At 41.9% G+C, this 22,409-nt stretch overlaps 2 protein-coding genes across 3 annotated transcripts; one reads left to right on the top strand and one right to left on the bottom strand.

Annotated features, from left to right (window-relative positions):
- Positions 1-1,465: 1,465 nt before the first annotated feature.
- d2hgdh (D-2-hydroxyglutarate dehydrogenase) lies at positions 1,466-6,559 on the top strand. Of its 2 annotated transcripts, none has more exons than XM_018756127.2 (10): positions 1,466-1,648; positions 2,247-2,575; positions 2,706-2,763; positions 2,911-3,050; positions 3,218-3,390; positions 3,897-4,065; positions 4,784-4,927; positions 5,173-5,315; positions 5,414-5,579; positions 5,699-6,559. In XM_018756127.2, exons 1-10 carry the CDS (start codon positions 1,623-1,625, stop codon positions 5,956-5,958), a joined length of 1,608 nt encoding a protein of 535 aa, XP_018611643.2. In that variant the 5' UTR covers positions 1,466-1,622; the 3' UTR covers positions 5,959-6,559. The 2 variants fall into 2 exon arrangements, with proteins under 2 accessions (XP_018611643.2, XP_018611642.2); XM_018756126.2 differs by having other exon boundaries at positions 3,197-3,390.
- A 1,061-nt stretch (positions 6,560-7,620) lies between these two features.
- Positions 7,621-20,931, bottom strand: acvr1l (activin A receptor, type 1 like). The gene is made up of 13 exons (XM_018756257.2): positions 20,796-20,931; positions 16,808-16,890; positions 15,596-15,675; positions 15,025-15,285; positions 14,262-14,522; positions 13,451-13,711; positions 13,092-13,303; positions 12,776-12,875; positions 12,467-12,613; positions 10,769-11,044; positions 10,257-10,454; positions 9,892-10,022; positions 7,621-9,287 (listed from the first exon to the last, which is right to left on the bottom strand). The coding sequence occupies exons 3-13, from the start codon at positions 15,660-15,662 to the stop codon at positions 9,153-9,155; spliced, it is 2,049 nt and encodes a 682-aa protein (XP_018611773.1). The 5' UTR covers positions 15,663-15,675; positions 16,808-16,890; positions 20,796-20,931; the 3' UTR covers positions 7,621-9,152.
- Between the last annotated feature and the right edge of the window lie 1,478 nt (positions 20,932-22,409).

The raw sequence follows: 22,409 nt of genomic DNA, 5'->3' as shown, positions 1-22,409 counted from the left end.
CTCGTGCTATGAGACAGCAGCACTATCTGCTGTGCCAACACGGCCCGTGAACAAATTTCTTATTTTTCTCATTGATATTAACAGCAGTTAAGAGTTTCTTTTGGGAGAATTTGTTTTAGCAACAGATTTCAGCAGCAGAAGCCCATTTTCTCATTATTGCACTTCTGAAGGTGTTTTCATTGTCTGCTAAACACCATTTAATTGCCGAAACTACTCCATACTAAGACTGAGATGATGATCTTGCCTTGGGAAAGTGAACTGAAAAATCTACAAAGTAATGTTGTGGGGGGGGGTGCGGTGGCGCAGTGGGTTGGACCGGGTCCTGCTCTCTGGTGGGTCTGGGGTTTGAGTCCCGCTTGGGGTGCCTTGCGACGGACTGGCGTCCCGTCCTGGGTGTGTCCCCTCCCCTTCCGGCCTTACGCCCCGAGCTGCCGGGTTAGGCTCCGGTTCCCTACGACCCCGTATGGGTCAAGCGGCTCAGAAAATGTGTGTGTGTGTGTGTAATGTTGTGGGGCTCTTTATCTCATGCAGAAGATCCCATCCTAACAGAGATACAGCGTCCTTCTGCACTCCACGTGTTTTGAAACATTCGCAAGGCCAAATAAAGCAAGAGGTATTTAACATGTAATACTGTATTTAATGTACTTCCACTGTGTCAAAAGCGCTTCCTGTTTGTGTCCATTTAGCTTGGTCTCCAAGCGTTTCTCTGAGGTTCTGCGCTAAAAAAGGAACACATTTACTCTTCGCCACACTTTTTTTCTTAAGCAAACACACACACACACACCCAGGACATGACGCCAGTCCGTCGCAAGGCACCCCAAGCAGACTCAAACCCCAGACCCACCGGAGAGCAGGACAAAGTCCAACCCACACAATAAAACAATTGCAACACTAACAGTTAGTAACTATCACAAAGTAAGCAGCAGGACAGTGGCTAGTGTAGTGGCTAGAGCTACTGCCTTTTGTCACAAAGGTCACAGCTTTGGTTCCCATCTCCAGTTGTAGTACCCTTGAACAACGTGTTTACCCTCAGTTGCAGCAGTAAGGTTACCCAGCTGTATAACTAGGTAAATAACTGTAAGTACCTAAGGATTGTAAGTGTCGCCTGGGGAGAGTGTCAGTAATGTAAGCACAATTTCAATTTGGCGTTTGCTGACTATTTGAATAAACAGCCGGATGCTAATTAGTTAGGATTCCAAATGTTTAAAGTAAACCTTTGATTTCCGTTCATGACAAAACAAACTGTTGGAAGCAAATTCACATTGAATCACTGTCCAAATAACGTTGCAAACATATTACTGTCGCCATCCTTTGGTGGAACAAGCGATTGTTTTCCACCAGCGTATACGGGTAACGGAAACTTATTCATTATTCATAACTTCCTCTCTTCTTATTGGTCGACATATCTGATTGGTCAGAACGGCGGACTCCCCGCCCTTTCGTGCGTCAGAAATCGACCTTTCTTCGTATCAGTACGGAATAGAAGGGAACGGACATGGGTGTTAGACGAGGATACGAATTTCAGACAGCATTTTACATTTGACTTTAGTTCCGCTAAGTTAGTAATGCAGTTGGCGGCACACCGAATGGAGCATTGCTGAAGTTAACCTTAGCAGTATTGCATGTTGTGGACAGATTTGATGATGGGGTGAGTGAATATAACTATTGATGTCCTAAGTCTCTGTGTCTAGTAGTACTTCAGTCTGGCAGACAGGAGTCGGAGAACGACGAGTACAAATTTATCCTGCGCCGAAGTAATTTCTACAGTATTAATTTTAAGCCGATGGATTTAAATCGTAAATGGTTTTTTTGTTGTTCGTGTTAAGTCAGAGTATGTGGCGTCGTGGTTAGGATTGTAGTTTTACAGCCTGCAGGTTCATGATCATGATGATCCTGTCAGGTATTTACTTACTGAACTGATGATGTGATACTGATCATATCCAGCTGTGTGAATGGGTAATCAGTGTAAAGTGGATTTTTAACATTCTAACTCTTCTAAACGAAGGCAGATGTAAAAAGAGGTTAATACAAAGAACACAAGTTAGACCACAGGTTCAGGTATGTAATTTGTTGGAAGCAGATTAAAGAGATCAGTTGTTTTTGCTCGCACTATACCCATGTTAGCCTAGAGAAACGACATGTTTTAAGGAGGTTAAAGAAAAAACTTGGCTGATTGTGTTTGTACATGATTTGCCTTTCCTTGGTTTGTGACATTTCATGTTTTGTTTTGTCTGCATGGGGATCAGTTTAAACAGACTCAGAGGACTTGGCCCTCCAGCCACACTATGGAGGTTGTGCTTACAATGTTCTCCTGCTGTGGCCATGTTGGATCGTGTCCCATCTGCCCTTGGGGTTCCTCCCCTGGGGCTGGTGGCTCTCAGACTGTCTCGTGGCATCCATGGTAGGGGAGACCAAACCAACCACGCTGCCGGCAATCGTGTACCTTGTCGGTTTCCTTTCTCAAGAGTGTCTAAACAAGACTTGGCCTTCTTCGAGAACCTCTTGCCTGGAAGGACCATCGTAGATCCTGATGTGCTTATGACCCACAATGTGGACTGGATGAAATCAGTACGAGGTGAATGCGCTGGAAAACCTACGTAGCAGCACACGTTGATAGTACTTCATTTTGCCCTGTGAGGTTACTGTATATTTGTCCTAGTTATAGAGTTGCATTTAACTGAAAGTTATATGTTCATGTTTTGCAGGTTCTAGTGAGCTACTGTTGAGACCCCAGACTACAGAGGAAGTTTCAAAAATTCTTAAGTAAGATTTGCTTCACTGCCAGCATACTTTTTTCTGTACTTGTTACTAACATTAGAAGCATATATTTTAATTACCTTGTCACTAAAGTGTGCCAGCACTGTGTTACATCTTCTCTGTGTGTTGTTCACTTTGTCACCGACTTTACAGGTACTGTTGTGAGCGGCGGCTGGCAGTGAACCCTCAGGGTGGGAACACGGGGCTGGTGGGTGGAAGCGTACCTGTGTATGATGAGATCATACTCTCCACTTCCCTCATGAACCAAATCTTGAGTTTCGACCAGGTGTCCGGTCAGTTTGCAAGTTCTCACATCGATTGGCTTGCCACTTACGTATGAGCTGCAAAAGGAGCCCTTTGCAGATTTGTTCAGAGTGCGGTTAATTTACCTATTTCTAGGTCCTCTGCTTTGTTTGCACTGTATGAATTGGTCTTGCAGGAATTATCACTTGTCAGGCAGGCTGTGTGCTGGAGAATCTGTCCAACTACCTGGAAGAGCGTGACTTTATCATGCCTCTGGATCTGGGAGCAAAGGGCAGCTGTCAGATTGGAGGCAATGTGGCGACTAATGCAGGAGGGCTCCGCCTTCTCCGCTACGGCTCCCTGCGTGGCACAGTGCTGGGCCTGGAAGTGGTGAGTTATGCCATCCCATTAGTATAAAGAAACTTGTTACACAAGGTGCGATGACATTGTTGATGTTTGAATTTGGACTTATTAGCTCTTGGGTTGAATGAAAAGCTCTAACAAATTCATATTACATTCTTTTTAATGGCAGTAACTTGAATTATTGTGGTGAGAAGAACTGTGGCATTACAAGACAGTGTCTCCCCTTGTTTTCTTGTACTTTTTTTATCAGCAAAAGGGGGAGGTTCTTAATGGTGCAGTGGGTAGCACTGGTGTCTCAGTTCCTGCACTGCTCATTTGGGTGTAGATTTAAATCCACCTCAGTGTGAGGAGCTTGCATATTCTCCATGATTCCAGAGACACGTATGGAAGGAGGCAGTTGTGAACCACTTTTGTATCCACCTTTACCATGATGACCAAGCAAGTGACCACTTTTATCCTTGTCCATTGGTAAAATGGACAGAACTCATTCAAAGCCATTCATACATTTCTTGTTACTCTCTTGTTGTCCCTAGGTGTTGGCTAGTGGGAAGATTTTGAACTTCCTAACAGCTTTGAGGAAGGATAACACTGGCTATGACCTCAAGCAGCTGTTTATTGGGTCAGAGGGCACACTTGGCATCATCACGGCCGTGTCAATCCTGTGCCCACGGAGGCCAAGAGCAGTCAATGTGGCTTTTTTAGGTTCCCAGGCATTTTAAGTATATTTATAAAACATTGTCTTTATCATAGCCAGGTAGTTGTGCTGACAGTTTCTCAGTAATTATTATTATTTGACTGACACATTTGTCCAAGGTGATTTGTAATATTTGATTTGTATAAAAATTAAGTATTACTAAGGACCAGGGTAACAGTCATTTAATTTTAGTCTAAGATAAGAGTTGCAACCAAAAATATTTCTCCACTTGCACTTTTTGCAAATAACTCAGTTTTCTCTAAAAATAAGTTGACATTGACTAAAGTATCTGATTTCCCCAATTTTTTCTTTATGTATCATCCCATAACTACAATCAGGTGTTTCTTATAGCTGTCACTGAGCTCCCTGCAAGTCTGTAGTTCCCTATAGTGAAGCATGGAGGAGGCTCAGTGATGTGCTGGGGTTGCTTTGCTGCCTCTGGCACTGGGTACCTTGAACATGTCCAAGGCATTTTGTAATACGCTGCCATACCCAGTGTCAAAAGGCTGTCTCTCCATCAAAGGTCATGGGTCTTCCAGCATGACAGTGACCCCAAACACACTTCAGAAAGCACCCAGAAAGGGTTCAAAACAAAATGCTAGACTGTTCTGAAGTGGCCAGCAATGAATCTACATCTTCTTGAAAACCTGTGAGTAAATCTGAAACTGCATTTGGGAGAACTGGAGCAGTTTGCACAAGAAGTGTTTTTGTTTGTGTTTTTTGCAGGTTGCTCTAGTTACAAAAAGCTTCTTGAGACCTTTCAGTGTTGCAGGGGAATGCTGGGAGAAATCCTCTCGGCATTTGAATTCTTGGATAGTGCCTGTATGAAATTGCTGGAGAAGCACCTGAAACTCATCAATCCCATAGCAGGTTGGTGGAATAAGCAGGCTGGGGGAATTATGCAGAGAGGTTTTAGCTGTGTCACCAGAGAGCAGCAATAATGTCCCTTCAGTGTCTATTCCCAAATAAGAAGCATGTAGATTTAGGTTATTCATTTTGCTTGTTGGACAAATGTGTTCTTATAAAAATGGGCAAAACATTCAGTACTTTTGTGAAGTGATGCAAGCAGAAGACAGACTGGCACCCTGGTACCAGGACATTGTGCTGTGTTGCAGAGAACTCGTTCTACATTGTCATTGAGACAGCAGGGTCTAATGCCGACCATGACAAGGAGAAGCTTCACAATTTCCTTGAAGCAGTAATGGCATCATTCCTGGTAACTGATGGAACTGTGGCAACAGAGGATGCAAAAATTAAGGTGAGTCCTTTCTACCAGCATTGCAGTTTTAAGTCCAGCTGCAGATAAGAAGTAAGGCAAGGAGTTTCATGGTCCAAATGTGTCTGCTCTTTGTACAGGCGCTCTGGTCAATTAGGGAGCGAGTCACAGAAGCCTTGACACATGATGGTTATACCTACAAGTATGACATCTCTCTTCCCTTGGAGAAGATCTACCAATTGGTGGAGGACATGAGGGAGTACCTTGGAGACAAAGCCAAGAATGTGGTCGGCTATGGTCATGTTGGTCAGAATTATTTTCTGCAGTACATTATAAGAGCTCAGTGCTCAGTTCTTAATTTTTGAGACCTGTAGAATCTTTCCTTCCATTGCTGCCATATGTGAATGTTCTTGTTGACTCCCCAGGTGATGGGAACCTCCATTTGAACATTACCTCTCACTCCAAAGACCAAGCCCTACAGGAAGCCATTGAGCCTTATGTGTACGAATGGACCGCCAGGTACCGGGGCAGCATCAGCGCCGAGCACGGCCTGGGCCTCAAGAAGAGAAACTACATACACTTCAGCAAACACCCTGAGGCTGTGGCCCTCATGAAGGATATTAAGCACATGTTGGATCCCCACAGGATACTTAATCCCTATAAGACCTTGCCAGACCAGGGCTGAGGGTATACTTTTTTTTTTTTTTAAATACACAGCTAATTTAGATAGGCAGGTTTAGCCTAAAAGTGTAGGGGGAAAAAAGACATTTAACAGAGTTAACTAAATTTCTCCAAGATCAGTGGTTTAAGCGTGATCAGATAATTCTTGCATTTATATGCTTTAATTAGAAAGTTTTCCCCTTAATGATCTTAATGTTTAGAAGGCTATTGCACATTCAGTAGTTAGCAGATGAAGATGAGATTTTTAGCTCAAAATAGATGAATTTTCTTAGCAAGCCACCACTATTCATTTTGAATATATAGAGGTTGTGAGGCACTGTGGCCACAGAACATGACAGAAGAAAAATCACATCAGCAATGCAGTGAACATGTCTTTATTGCATGTAAAAAAGCAACATAACATGTTTTAAAGAGACATGCCTCTTTAAACCAAATATATCCAAGAGAAGCTGATACTGTAATCAGTTTTTACCCAAAAACTAAAACTTTCAAAAATTGTTTAAATTGCAAAATCTGTCATGCATGGTCTGTTCAACAAAATGTACAGAATAGTTGCACTCAACTATAAAATGACCCTAGCATTAAATAAACTGCTGTTAGCATTATCAATTCCTGTGAATTGGATGATTGCCAGCTGTGGCACTGTCAAAACACTCAGAACCCTGGGCTTTAAAAAACAGCCAGTTAAGTGCCATAACTGATTTTGCACATTTCATCTGGGTGGGAAGGAAAGTAAATTTTTGGGTTACCAAAGTTTGGCCTATTAGCTGCCTGCCACTGGAACAGAGTGTCACAGCACTGTCCACAAGGGGACAGGTGGGGTAGCTTGCTGAGCATCAGCCCCAGGGCCTCTGAGGAAGGGAAATGTTGCCTCCTTTGCCACTGGACTCCCATCACCCACGTGGGCTCCAGTCATCCTCTGCTATGTTAAAAATTAATTTGTAAAATCTAGAACTGAGCTTTTTTGTAGGAAGCCAAAACCCTAAAGGATCTATGCTCCAAGAAATTAATATGTTCCCACTGGCACTAATTAACATTTCATTGTTTCCATCTGAACCTTGAAGGTCTGTTTCTCATAATCAATAGAATACATTAACAGCATTACAAAATGCAATTTATTAAAAAGTAATGCTTTAACACTTTAACCGTGATCTACTCCACAAAAATTGACCATTTTTCCCCCCCCACGTAAAGGAAACTTAAAATTTTCCTGCATTTTCAGCATTTAAAAGACATCCAAGTCTTTGGCAGTCACAGTTAAAAGTTAAGTGGTGCTGAGCTTAGAGTATTTTCTACTCTATCCTCTTCTATATCTGTGATATAGCTCTCAAAGTGCACAACAAGATTTTGTAGCAAGCTCACATAACACAGAAGCCTCTTTTTGAAAGTCAAGATCTTTACAGGACATTGACATACTAAAAGTCTTCATTTCATTTAGTGCAGTTCAAATCAAAACCATTATTTCAGTTATTTTTCCATTTCATAATGTCATTTCCATCCTCAATAACTGCTCGTCCCATACAGGCTTGTGGTTGTCCAGAGCCTATCCCAAAAGCATAAGCCATGATGCAGGGTACACCCTGAAAGCTATGCTAACTATCGCAGGGCAAACACACACACTGAGCAATTCAGTCGCTAACTGACCTGAAACACATCTTGACTGTGGGAGGAAACTGGAACACCTGGAGAAAATTCATGTGAACACAGGGAAAACATGAAAATTCTGCACAGACTCTTGTGAATTTGAATTCACATCTGAACCCACAACCCAGGAGCTGTGAGGCACTAGCACTACCTGCAGCACCTTGGCACCCTCATTTCAATTGTAGGAAAGGTATTTTCTATCTTACTTCTGTCTTAGCTCTGTTCCTGAATGGTTGATGGCTTAATTTACAAAATTTGAAAACAAACTTCACATTTTACTGGAATGGGAAAACCATACCAGCTGACCCTGTAAGATTAGGTTACTTTAACGAAAAATACAAGCAAATTCCAATAGTAAAATAAAGAACATGGTTAGTTACTTTTTGGAGAAAGGTACTGTATGTTAGGACACACATTCAGTTTGCAAAACACCTCATTTGGCCCCAGGGAAGATTATGGAAGCTGTGAACTCTGCATGTGGCTATGAAAAGAGGTATCAGAGAAAACACACGTGAAGAAAGTCACAGATGCATGTGAAGATGGGGATAGTCCTAATATGTGGCAATAAAAAAATAAAACTTTCTAGCCCAAAAATCACTGAATAAAACAAGAAGACTGAGGCATTTCTGGCAGTATGTCCCTTGGAGGCAGGATGCAGTGATGATCAGTGTCTCACATTGGCAAGCAGCTCTTAGTCTAAGTATCATTCTCCAATCCTTAGACAGTCCAACAATAGTCAGTGTTACACAATCTGAAAAAGAATGCCACATGCTGCTGTTTGAGTATGCTTTCAGAGACACCGTGAGGGACTACAAGATTATATACCATACGCATTTATATTGAGAGAAGACATAACCAAGACCTGTGGCACTTTTGCAGGTAGCTATAAAGTATTTGGAGGTGCTATTCCTGGTCCAAATAATGCTGTGTAGGCAGATCATGAGGGAAGAAAGTCATGTAATGTTGCTTCTTTGTTAATTTCTGTCCGGGGGGGGGCAGGCGTGGAAATGTATAAAACTAGTCTAAGGCACCCAGGCCACTGTTAAACTTCTCAGTAGATGTCCTGATCTTTTGACTAGGAAAAATGCTGCTTTTTTGTGCCGCCCTTAATCTTGAGCCTGAAGCAGGATATTAAACAGAGAGAAGCGTGGCACATACAGTGATATTTCAGGACAGAAACCCACAACAGCCTGGAGCTGCATTTTTCCTTGAGCATATAGCACAGCAGGCAACTGCAAGGCAATTTAAGCCCCAAAACACTACAGGATGCCTCTGTACAAATCACTAACTGCGCTCTCAGCCTAGAGAGATTCTCGCAGCTGACTTGCATGCATTGTGTGGTTAGGAACAAGCCGAAGGTTACATACAAAACAGAACTAAAACACTGCCCCCCAAATATCTAACTATGATTAAAAGAAGAAAGAAAATACTGCCCTTTTTCGGATTTTAATTTTTACTGCTTCAGAAGCGCTTGGTGTTAGTGGACATGTGCCAGTTTGTGTGAGCAGTACAAGCATCACTCCCCACCCGAAACCCATGTGCCGCTGCACCCCTTCAACAGTCTGCTTTGCCCTTCTCCAGGGAGCTGTAGATTTTGTCTAGAGTCTTTTTGATGCGTAGTGCTGTGAGCCTGGCGGACGGGTTCTGATACCAGCATTCCCTCATGAGCTTCACCAGGGCTGATAAAGTCTGCAAAAATCAGTTACTTGGTCAATTAAGCAATCCAAACAATAAAAAAAGTGTCACCATCACAAAAGCTGGAGACATAATTGCTCCAATCTCAATGCTGAAACTGAGAACTGTGAGAAATTCTGCAGTACTGGTAGCGAAATAGTACTTTAAGACCTCTCCATCTCTTTACAGACCACTTCTGTGCTTTGCATGTACTTGACCTTGCACTATATGGTGCAGTGTCACAGTGAGTAAACCGCTCTTTGCCACCCTTGTTCACGTATCTTGGGTCATGGTACCTTCTTTTACATGCACTTTTTCTGGATGTATCTGCTAAGGCATCACTTATTTTTAAATAGTTATTCACATGTATCTGCTGTGCTCGTGATCTAATATATACTAACATTTTCAATCAGCCATGTTGAATGCATCAGAACCCAGAAATTAGCACAGAAAATTGCTTTGTGCATATTGCACTGGTAGTGATGTGTGTTGAGACTAGCCTTAATGTGTCAGGCACACAAGACTCATAGCATTCTCACATACAAATTCCAACTTTGTGCCCATCAGTAAGATGGTGGTCCAATTGGGGAGCATGAAAAGTACATACTGGGATACTTACTGGATCAGAGAACCATCTGTTGGGAATGAAAGGCCTTTGCTGTTCCATGCAAACGACTTTGCGCATATCATCGAAGCTAGGGTCATTGGGCACAAGGTCGTAAAATGGTGGCTTGTACTCCTCAACGATCCCTGAATGACAGATTTGAGAGAAAGGGGTCAAATGCTTATGAGTGGAATGAGACTGCTGTCAGTTTATTGAAATACAGGTTTCCCTCAAATAAAAAAGGTTTGTTTTTTGAGAACTCACACTTTACAAGATTTCACATTACAGCAGACTTTCAAGAACAAAGCCTGTACCCAAAGTTTAAAACAGACCCTGCTGTGTAAAATGAGCAGAAATGTCAACGGAGTCTGAAAACTTGCCATTACTGAAGGTCCGACGAGCAATCTCCCAGAGCACCAGTCCGAAGGCCCAGATGTCAACACGCTTGTATGCGTCAAAGCAGTCTGTCTGGATGGACTCATCCAATACTTCGGGGGCCATGTATCTCTTGGTGCCCACCTTGGGGTTATTGCCCACATCCAGCTGATTATCTGACTGAGAATGTGTGACTGCTAGCCCTACAAAATACAGCACACACTTAGGGAAAGATAGCTATCGTCCGAAAACTACTCACTACGAGTATGGAATTTTTTTTTTAAAAAATTGGCCAGGTTCTGTCATAATGTGATTGTACCAAAACAAATACTTAAACAAGTGCTATTAAAAAAAAAAAAAAACTTTCATTTGAATGCACAACATTTATCTGAGTTCTATTTAAAGCATATCTAATTAAGCCAATTTAATAATTTAAAAGAATAATCTGCAAAACATGCACAGATGGAGTAAAGCAAACGGCGTTTATCTGCGGAGGAGGTGCGACACACCCACTTACCCAGGTCGGCAATGCAGCATCGCAGGTCCTTTTTCACCAGGATATTCTTGCTTTTTAGATCACGGTGGGCAATAGCAGGCTTTCCCTCCGTACCAAAGATCTCTGTGTGCAAATGCACGAGCCCGCTGGCCACAGATGCTGCCATGTGGAGACCATCTACTGTCTCAACAGCAACCCGTTGCAAATAATCATAGAGAGAGCCATTCTCATGGTAGTGTGTGATAAGCCACAACTGAGTACTGGAGTTACGTGATGTCATGTCAGATGCAATAAATCCTGCATGAGGAAGCAAGACAGTGTAAAAATTCTATTGTCAGTTAAAAAGACATTACTACATTGATTCATTGACTGCTTTCAAGATCAAGAACCTTTAGTCAAAACACTAAACATCACTAATAGCAGCAGAGAATACAGACTATATATACAAACCAACACTGATACACAGCAGAGTTGCGCTCAGTGAGCATGGAGCTTTATGTACTTTTGCTGAACATTCAGCTTTGTACAAAATATACACACTACACAAGGTAAACGCTGTACACGGGTTAAACTATTGCACAAAGAATAACGCTTAAAAATAAATAACAAATGACTACAGAACGACGACTGCACAAGCTAAGAAAGTTACTGCACAGTATTTTTAAGAGGTACTGTATTTAGGAGTGCACATGGATTGAGCATAATGAAATACAAATATTGAGGATTTTTATATTGTGCTGGTTTGCATGCCTTTGGTAATCAGGCACACTGTCCTGGGGAAAAAGCTGTTCATAAGCCTACTCCTTCAGCTCATAATGCTCTCAGGCCTATGACAGCAAAGGTTATGTTTGGCATCTTGCCAGATGAACAGACTGGTCAGGGTGATGTTGGACTTTGAGGATAGTGCAAGCCTTACCCCTTCACTGGGCTGTGTCAAGGTGCTCTAATCTTAGAAGTTCTGGTCCAATAACGTGTTGTACCCACTCTCTGGAGAGCAAGTTTGTCCTTTTGCGTGGCATTACCAAACATTACATTTATTTATTTAGCAGATGTTCTTCTCCAAAGTGACTTCCAATGAACACTATGTAGCGATATCAGCTCACACACCTTATTCACCAAGGTAACTTCCACTGCTAGATACACTACTTACAATACGGTCACTCATCCATACATCAATGGAACACACTCTCTGTCACTCACACACTATGGGTGAACCTGAACAGCATGTCTTTGGTCTGTGGGAGAAAACCGGAGCACCCAGAGAAAACCCACGCAGACACAGGGAGAACATGCAAACTCCACACAGACTGAGTGGGCATCAAACCCATATCCTCTTGCACTGCCCAGGTGCTCTGAGACAGCAGCGCAACCTGCTGGGCCACTGTGCTGCCCAAACCACATCATGATACCCCCCAGTCAGAACACTCAATGGCACTGCGCAAGAAACTGACCAGCACTTTTTTGTGGATGCCATTTTTCTCTTTCATTAACAAATGTAGCTTCTGTTGGGCCATACAGTTAGTGCTATGATTTCAATTTTTTCCTAATCACAACAATTCAGCAACAGTATCACATTAGAGGTGACTAAAGCATTCAGTAAGCAGATTAACTTACTGCTGTCAACCTTGACTAATAATATGACTAAGCAGTGCTCTGCTTGTCTACTTACCCTTCTAGTGTTTAACAACAATTAAACACAAAGCCAGTCCAGGTACTCACCCAGTATATTTTCATGCCGCAGAAGCACAGTGTTGTAAATCTCAGTCTCACGAAACCAGGACTTCTCGTCCCTCGAAGAGAAGATCTTCACTGCCACATTTTCACCCTGCCATTGGCCTCTCCACACCTCGCCATAACGTCCCTTCCCTATGAAGGCCAAGTGTTTGCGTTATTTATGACAACTTGCCAAAAGCAGCTGAATCTAACAGAAGGCTGTTATCTCCCAAATGACAAGAATGGTATTCATGCACCCTGCTGTTTTGCACACCAAAGAAACTGCACCAAATGACCACAACTATGTAGCCTTACCAACACACTCCACCAGGCTGATCTGCCGTGCCACAGTTCTTTGGACAAGGAAGGGTAGGCCAGAGCCACTACCTGAGGTGCAGGAGTGGTCCAACAGCTCCTAGGAGGGGAAGGACAGCAGTGGAATAATACCTTAGAACCACAGAGCTGAACATGCAACTGGAATGAGGTGGCTGGCTGAAAGCAGTATAATGTTGAACAAACAGTTTGAAACACTTCATGTTTAAATGGGGTTTACAAAAAGTTAGAAAATTACAAAAAAATGTTCTATGTTAAAGCCATTTCACTATTTAAACTAAAGTTATTTAACACATACCGCCAGTGTGTTGTCACCCACATTGGAGGCGATGAGGCCATCAATGGTCCCCTGCTCAGCATCCAGTTCATGAAGCCTCTCCAGCCGGCCTTGATGAAGCCTTCGACAAACCAGAACAGCCAGCAGGGAGAAGAGAGCCAGTACCACAAATGGGCCAATCACAAAGACAACAAGAGCCTCCGCCTTGTGCCTGACAGGCTCTCTTTCTGGAACTGCGGAGAAAAATCGTGGTTACATTACGCTAAGAAATCAAGTGCAAGATATACTTCTTTGGGATAGCTATTTTTAAAGCTTTAAACAATTGACTTAGTAGTTGTTGTATCCATACTGGAATCTTTTGACCTGAATAAACATCATACCAGTGAGCAGCAGGGGCTGCAGTGTGTCAGCTGTAGCGTTGGAGTTGCACATATGATGCGAGCAGCACTCTATAGCATAGTTGACGGAAGGCGGGGTGGAGCAGGTCATTCGGCTCTTCTCCAGCCCTTTGAGGCAGCCGCGAGTGAACACGCGTGCATCTCCATTAACTGTCACTGAGGAGAAGCACCTTTCGCCATCACACAGCTGCCCCAGACCGCACGAGCTGCCCTCACATATGCACTTAATGTGCCCATCTGCAGCTGAAGACAGGCATATACAGACAGACACACATATTAATTGACAGTCAAACTGTCTTAAAACAGATTTAAAGGAAGGGAGTAAGAAGTCTAAGTTAATAGAAGTCTGCCTTCATACTTCTAAGATAAGCTCTAGATCACTATGAACCCAAAGGGGACAAGGAGCCACTAATAACAAATGAGAAAATAATATACACCACAGACAGCAGCAAAGTCTTAAATAAAGAAGCCTATAAGTTGGTAAATGAAGAATTTAAAATGCTGTCACAGTGTTAATGATGTTTTGTCCAAAATTCTACAGGAAACATGAAAACGCAACAATTGATACCCTGGCATATGTATCCCCATCTCAGGATCTAAGCAGGATTCTAGAGTCACTTCATCTTTCTATTCTTCCCTCATGTGATGATAATGTATATGGAAAGTTTTACTTTGGTATCTAAAACCATTCTAACATTTGTATGTTCGTATTCTTTCTACAGATTTCTTCCAATCAAATGAATGAATATTACAGTCTTATGTTTTCTTTACAATCAACAAGTGTTCTTCCTACCAGTTAGCAGCAAGGGCTGCAGTGTGTCAGCGGTGATGTTGGAGTTGCACAAATGGTGCGAGCAGCACTCTATAGCATAGCTGTCAGAAGGCAGGGTGGAGCAGATCCTGCGGCTCTTCTCTAGCCCCGTCAGACAGCCGCGACTCAAGATGTCTGTGTCTCTGCTGACAGTCACAGAGGAGAAGCACCTTTCTCCTTCACATAACTTTCCTGGGCCACATAAGCTGCCTTCACACATGCACTTGATGCGTCCATTTGAAGCTGGAAATAAATTTACACAGATTGACAAAAGGATGGACAAAAGGTTTACTTCTGTGTCTACAGTAGTAGAACTCTTTAGTATTTTTATATAGGCTTTTGGGGGGCACAGAAGCACAGCAGGTAGTGTTGATGCTTTACAGCACCTGTGCTGAGAGTTTGGAGGTGGATTTAAATCCAACGCACTCTGTATGGAGTTTGCATGGGTTTCCTGTGTGTTCCAATTTCCTTCCATAGTCCAAAGACATGTGTTTCATATTAAGTTGTAATTCTTAAGTTGCCAGTAGTGTGTCTAAGTATGAATGGATGAGTATGTGTTACTGCCTAGCAATAGACTAGCATCCTGTACAGGGTGTAGCCTGCCTTATACCCTATGCTTCTGGGACAGACTCAGAACCACCGTGACCCTGCATTAGAACAAGTGGCAATTGATAATGAATTAACAAATACTGCACAGTATTGTTATCTTTACAATTAGTAGGTATGCTACAGGTGTTCTTCCCACCTGTGAGCAGCAGGGGCTGCAGTGTGTCAGCGGTGGCATTGGAGTTGCACATGTGATGTGAGCAGCACTCTATCACGTAGCTGTCAGAAGGTGAGGTGGAGCATGTCCTGCGGCTCTTCTCCAGCCCTGTCAGACAGCCGCGAGTGAAGATGCGTGTGTCTCTGTTGACAGTCACAGAGGAGAAGCACCTTTCTCCATCACACAATTGCCCTGGGCCACATGAGCTGCCTTCACACATGCACTTGATGCGTCCGTCTGGAGCTGAAGACACAAAAATACACGCCCATATCATCATTTGGCTATATGGGAGTATAAAGTGGAAGCAAAAAAGAAAAGGCAACCCCTGAGAGTCTGATACCCAGACACCACACAAATGAAGAGGCAGTAGTAGTTTTTTTTTTTTTTAAAAAAAAAAAAAAAAAAGAGGCGGAGATTAATAATCCCAGTCAATGCATATGGTACATAAAAGCTTACCCTTCCAGAGAAAACACTTAATGGCCTTGACTAAGGCATTTTGGCAAACATATAGGTAGGGGATCAGAAATGAAAGAATTGTTCAGCGATACTGTGCCTTCAGCTGATGTCTGCACGGTCTTGATGAGTAGCAGAAGAAGTAGTGGGACACGGCACTGAGCCATCAGGTTCACTGCACTGGAGAGGAAGGAGGAGAAATAGTGGTACCCAGAAGCTGAACCATGTCCATACATTTAACATGCTCAGCAACATGAGCAGCAGCATGACTTGAAACCAAATAAGTTTTACAATACATATCTACTTTGAAACAAACCATCACATCCAGGGAACTTCACAATAATGGAAATCTGAAGTTAGTTTCCAAGTGATATTAGTAAGGAAAATTTTTTTCAGAGGAAGGTCCCAGGAGCATTCAACAATACACAGGGTACTCAACCATTACTTCACAGTGAATTAAAAAAAAAAAAAAAAAAAAACTTAATACAGATATCCCTAGATTTATACATGGGCTACACTCTGTCAAAACCTCAGATAAAGTAATGATCAGTTACAAAAACTAGCTCTAAGACTTCTGCTTTTTTTTTTCCCATTTTTATCAGCTGCTTGTCCTATGCAGGATTACTCTGCTCTGGAGCCTATCCTGGAAACACAGCGAGAGGCAGGATACTCGTTGCAAGACTTATTTCTTTTTAAATTAACTTGAAATAACCTATTTGAGATTTGTCAGCATTTGGACACTTTCAGTTTGCTTTATTATCTATACAATCAATAAAATCATAATAAGAGAGACATACATTGACTTAATTGGGTGGGTTCTGTAAAATTCTGATATTGCTAAAATAAACTAAGCATTTTATTTTAAAACTTAATATAGCCAAAAAAATAATGTTTCAAATAACTAAAAATAAAAATGTCTTCTCTACAAATTTCAGTTTCAATACTGCTCCCTCATTGATTTATTCCATACATTCAGGCAATGCTCCTCATATTGTTATTCACTAACACTCACACATACACATGCTCTAAGGCTTCCCTCCAATAAGACTCCTTTTTCAAGAGTTGAGTTATACACAATGTAACTTACATGCAAAAATGAGATGAGCTGTGAGCTCTTACTTCTGACAAACACCTTATGAGAACGGACATTGAAAGAAAAAAAAAAAAAATGTGCATTGATCCCATGAAGCACAGAGGACAAGCAAAATCCTTTGCCACCAGCATGCATCTTCCCCTGTATGTTAATTGTCAGATATCCCTAACTTGTCACATTGTAGCCTGAACCACCCAGACCCATTGTTAAAAGCCTTACTTGTAAAACTCCGAGGTGATGTGTTGCTCAGTCTTTGAACACAAACATATCCAGTACAGATGTGGAGCTTTTTCTCTGGGAGACTGCAAAAAATTAAAATAATCAAAACTGAACAAAATTACTGGACACAATAATTATACTGCCTTGTAGAGTAGCTATGGTTAAGGAATTCAGTACCTGTAAACTGATGTTGCATCTTTCATATAAGTAAAGATCTTTAATAAATTATTCAGTAAAATTGGATTAAAATAGATTTATTTTTTTAGTAATTTGTAAACCCTTCATACATACTGTATTTTGACAGATCATTTATAGATACAATCAAATGTGCCACCTTAACCAACAGCAAAAAATTGACTTTCATGGATATTAAACTGCAGGTAATTTGTAACACTTGAGCCTATTTTCATGTAGACATTAGAAGTGATCACACTAAGATAAATGTCAAATTAGCCCAAGTGTAAAAGTGTGCAAATAAAAAATATGAAAGTAATTAAAAGATGAACAGAGAGATCAACACCACTCAGACAATAAGAGATCAATACCAGCTCTACAATGAGAGGAGTCATTATAGAGCCTGTATTAGACGTCTGTTGGACAGAACAACCTCAGGTCGTGCTTCTTGGAACAACACAACCGAACCAGCCTGGTGCTGAAGGTGTGCCGCTGTTTACACAGGGTGGCACACAGAGAGCAAGAGTCAGTGTCCATGATGGCTAGCCATGCCCACCCTGGACCCCCCTTATTTCTCTTGAAAACATCTATTATCAATATGAACCTCCCATCCACTCCCTCTCCTGCAGTTTAGCCCAACTCCCAGGACCATGTCAATCTTCATTAGTTTATTCAGTCTGTTGGCACCAATTGCACAAAAAAAGCACTGCATCAACATACTGCATATGGGACTCTAGGTTGGGCCAATGAACTGAATCAGTTTTTCAGCAAATTTGATTCAGCTGTGCCCACCCTAATAACCCCCTTCCAAATTATCAATATGGACTTCCCCTCTACTGTCTCTTTTACATGGTCGAAAAGCCAGGCATGGATTCCCTCTACATCTTCCCAGTTCACCACCACTGCTGATGGTAAGAGTAAGATGTGTGCTCTCATCCAGCCACCCTAAGTATGACCAAGGAACAGGCAAAGAAAGGACTGAGGAGATTGAACATTGGCAAAGTTGCAGTTCCTGGTAGAATCAGTGCCAGACAGGGTTTGACCTGAGCATCTAGGATGCGTACTGCAAAATCCAAGCTCAACTTAGGTTCGGGATGGAGGATATCATGCAGTTAGGTTCCTGGAAGCTAAGGATAAGTAGAAGGGCTTCTTTTGGTTGTAACCATTGGAGGTTTGTGGCATCTTATCCATCCTTGGATAAGTAAAGTGTCTTTAAATGCATAAAAGACACTGACTTCTATTACTGATGTATGTATGTGGTTTTTTTATTGTTGTGTTTTGTGTTCTGTGTTAGGTTTAGAGCTTAAGTTTAATCATTTTTGAATTAATATGATTCATGCCTCTTTTGTAGCCTCTTTATTACAATGGGCGCACTGATTTTAATGTCGTTTTACTAAAGGTAGCGTAGTTTTTTTCAGGTGGGTCTTTACCAATTTCTCCTGTATGTATTTTGTTAATTGTTTTCTTTAAGATGGGGGGGCGCGGGGGCGCGGTGGTGCAGTGGGTTGGGCCGCAGTCCTGCTCTCTGGTGGGTCTGGGGTTCGAGTCCCGCTTGGGGTGCCTTGCGGCGGACTGGCGTCCCGTCCTGGGTGTGTCCCCCTCCCCTTCCGGCCTTACGCCCTGTGTTACCGGGTAGGCTCCGGTTCCCCGTGACCCCGTATGGGACAAGCGGTTCTGAAAATGTGTGTGTGTGTGTGTGTGTGTGTGTTTTCTTTAAATAGAACTGTTAGAAGTTTATTAAACATGTATAAATATGTTGTAATCACTGATAAATAGAAAAAGGAAACCATACAAACATCAATCTACATAAAGGTTGCTCGGCCTCTCCATGTGGATTTCCTCCCACAGTCCAGGTGAACAAGACTCTAAATTGCTTCTATTGTGTGTTACAGCATTTACTGAATGAATGTATGCGAATGATTGTCGGGAATTTAATGTTGTGTATCTAACAATGCGAGTCCCCTTGTCTAAAAGTGTCATCTAAACACGAGTTAACCACTGTACATTGCTTTGGAGAAAAGTATCTGCTAAATGATAAAATATCAATGTTTTTCACAGCTCTAGTATTTGGAGGCAGGCAAAAACAAATTTGTTCCTATAAATGAGAAGAAGTGCACTGCATGCTAAAGTAGGGGTATTAGAAGAAATTCTTTGTAAAGCTGATTTCTCGTAACTTGAATGGACGGATATCAGAGGATAACCGAACACATTCTATTACTGAATTTTACGGTAGGAATTTTAGATGATACATGAGATTTTAACTATTCATCAAATACAATTTTGTTGGGGACAGCTTGTAGCGTAGTTGTTAGAGCTACTGCCTTTGGACCCAGAGGTCGCAGGTTCAATCCCCACCGCCAGCTGTACTACCCTTGAGCAAGATACTTACCCTAAAATTGCTCCAGTAAAATCACCCAGCTGTATAAATGGGTAAATGATTGTAAGCATGTAATAATTGTGACCTTAGCATTGTAATTTGCTTTGGAGAAAAGCATCAACCAAATGAATAAATGTAAATTTAAATGGAAGTGATGAAATGAGAAGCTGCAAAATCATTTTAGACAGGTTGAGGTACCAGACACGTTTGTCTGTAAATCTGTTCTAAAGCAAGAACTGGGGAAAAAGGTGTATGCAATTTCCCTAGTAAAGAGCAAGTTGTTCCTGTGAATAGTCCATCACTTTGATGTATAAACAAATATATGTAAAAAGAGACATATGTAGGCTACTGTAAATGCATGATAGTTATGCAAAAAAGAAGGCAGCGGCAGCATGAGGCCACAACCACCAAGTCCTCTCATTGCTGTGTAGATCACATAATACTTTGAAGATGTGCAGACACAAAAACAGATTCTGTAATCTCTACTTTTAAATAACAATAATAAAAATACACACACATAAGCACTTTTTTATACTTTCAGATTTGAATTCAAATGCACATTTCTAACTTACATCTTCAGTTACTTAAAAGAAGTGCAGAGAACTCTGCTTGTGATTCACAGAGGATGACAAGAAGAGTTCTTCTTTAAGTAACTGAAGATGAACATGTTGAAAACATGTCATTCTCGTGCACAGTAATAGTCAGTGTCTGAGCCATGGACTCGTCCCTCCCTGTGTCCGCCTTTTGGCGGAGTGTCTAGACTGGGCCAGATGGGACACTCGAAATGCTCTCGTCTCGCACCTTGTCTAAACGCTCCGGTATGTTCCGACACACACACACACACATCCCTAGCACCGAGCGAACAACATGTCGTGATGAGTGACGGACACGAGCAGACGGAGCAATGAATGCGCAAACACACACGTCAGCATCATTCGCCATAGCATAACCTACACTACAGTCTCTGGAAAAAGTAATACAGTGACATCATGATGTGCAGGTAGAACGTAAATCTGTCGAAAGATCTGAAGAGAACACTTGACTTCCAAAATCAAGTGACTTCGTCAGCAGTAGAATCAGTGAGTCTGTCCATCATCATCGACGACATCATCGGACAGACAGTAGCTCGGCCAGCCGCTAGCTCGCTTACTCGTGTGTCACCCTGACACACAGCTGCTGTACCGTACGGGCACACTCAGTACAGTAAGGTAGCAGCTGCACGGGCGGGCCACACTAGAGCTTCCCCAGTATACCATTCGTATACTACAGTACTGAGTACGCGTACTGTACGGGTATTGATTGCCACAGGCACCACCAGCAGCAGCCGCCGCAACGCTGCAGGGCTCGAGACACACACACACACACAGCCAGTTACTCTGCTATCCCACAGAGAAAATACGAAGACACAACGCCTGTTTAATTAAAGTATTAGTTTACCTGAGTTAACTAATCATATTCACTGAACTGTTGCAATGAGCGCCATCATTTCCAGTCGAAAGCTTTAAACGTAGTTTTCTGGTACCAGACGACCGACTCCCACGGCCGCAGCAGCGGCGGCGCACTCGTGCCAAGATGAGCGGATGCAAAGACGTCATCGAGGCTACGAAACTTCCGGGATGCAATTGCTTTGTGGGCCAGTCAAAGTCCTCCGACGGAACCGCATCGGGTGATATATTCAATTAGAATATGTAAAATACGTTAAGAGACGTGTTACGAAGTAGGCGGTATTAATTGTGTGTTCATGCAAGATGGCGGAATAAAGGAGCCACGTTAACTCAGTCACGTGTCGAATGCTCATTAACCACACACAAAACAACAAACATTAGGTGGTGTCAGAAGTTGTAATTAAATCGACTACAAGATGGCATAGTTACAACCACCATCAAGCTTGTATCTCCAAGGGCATCTCGCGAAAAACTGGAAGTTCTGGATATACGTGAGGAGGCTATAAAAGTTTGCAATACTTTTTTTGAATTTCAAGACGATGGAAGTAGATAAACTTGCTTTGCTGAAGCAAAGTTTAGAGAAGAATATTGAGAACCGGGAAAGAAGCTACTACTCTACTGTACATTCGTCACATATTTTTCACTAGAGCTCAAGGTCCGCCGGAGAACATATATATATATATATATATATATATATATATAGATAGATAACTATGTTACGGATGTGAAGAATAAGGCAAAAAACTACGAGTTCGGAGAGCTGCATGACTGAGTCTTTAGTTCGGGAAATACGAGATGACCAAGTAAGAGCCAGACTACTCAGAGAGGCAGACCTCACATTAGCAAAAGCTGATATTTGTCATGCCAGTGAAATCACATCTAGCCAAATAAAAACTCCCAGTGATTGAAGAAGCAGACTTGCACAAAATTAAAACTGTCGAAAACAAATGAAGAACAAGTAAGAACGAGTTGAAAGGAATGCAGAACGATTCAAGAAAAATATTGTAGATGTGGTTACAAACATGAACAGAGAAATGCCCTGCCTACGGACAAACGTGTAAATCATTCAATAAAAAGAACCATTCACCAAAATGTGCAGAAACGAACGGAAACAACCAAGAAAATTGCATGCACTTGAACAAAATCACGGAACTGACACTAGCATGTTCCTAGGCACAGTCGAAGTTCAGACGATTAAAGAAGTAGAAAACGTAAAAGCCGTCATAACAGAAATGCAAAAAGATAAAGTGGACAGTGAAACTCAAGATAAATAACAAAGCAGTCACATTCAAACTAGACATGGGTGCAGACTGCAATGTTCTGTCCTTAAAAACTTTTAAATCACTTGCCATAAAAGAGAAATTAAATGAATCCACATGCAAGTTGATAACCTACTCTGGACACCTGATGTCGCCATTTGACAGAAACTGCTTACATGTGAATACAAAGGAGAAAAATATAGAATTGAATTTGAAATCACTGAAAGAGATACATCTGCAATACTAGGAGGAAGCACTTGTCAAATTAGGCATGATAAAAAGAGTACACAAAGTGACAGATGAGGACAATGACATACTGAAGGATTATGAAGATCTGTTCTGTGGTT

This window comes from Scleropages formosus, chromosome 3 (assembly GCF_900964775.1).
Source record: "Scleropages formosus chromosome 3, fSclFor1.1, whole genome shotgun sequence".
Taxonomy (NCBI): Eukaryota; Metazoa; Chordata; class Actinopteri; order Osteoglossiformes; family Osteoglossidae; genus Scleropages; species Scleropages formosus.
The sequence above is the reverse complement of the archived record's forward strand: the minus strand, read 5'-3'. Positions and strand labels throughout refer to the sequence as shown.

What these genes read in the sequence shown, in the direction of transcription:
- d2hgdh (XM_018756126.2), top strand. Translation starts at nt 1,623, where the DNA reads ATGTTGTGGACAGATTTGATGATGGG. An exon ending in GAGTTTCGACCAGGTGTCCG is followed by an intron (nt 3,051 to 3,196) that starts GTCAGTTTGCAA and finishes TTGGTCTTGCAG; the next exon opens with GAATTATCACTTGTCAGGCA. An exon ending in ACTCATCAATCCCATAGCAG is followed by an intron (nt 4,928 to 5,172) that starts GTTGGTGGAATA and finishes GCTGTGTTGCAG; the next exon opens with AGAACTCGTTCTACATTGTC.
- acvr1l (XM_018756257.2), bottom strand. Translation starts at nt 15,662, where the DNA reads ATGGCTCAGTGCCGTGTCCCACTACTTCTTCTGCTACTCATCAAGACC. An exon ending in GCAGCCCTTGCTGCTAACTG is followed by an intron (nt 13,712 to 14,261) that starts GTAGGAAGAACA and finishes GCCTGTCTTCAG; the next exon opens with CTGCAGATGGGCACATTAAG. An exon ending in GCGGCATGAAAATATACTGG is followed by an intron (nt 11,045 to 12,466) that starts GTGAGTACCTGG and finishes TTCCTCATGCAG; the next exon opens with GATTTATTGCATCTGACATG.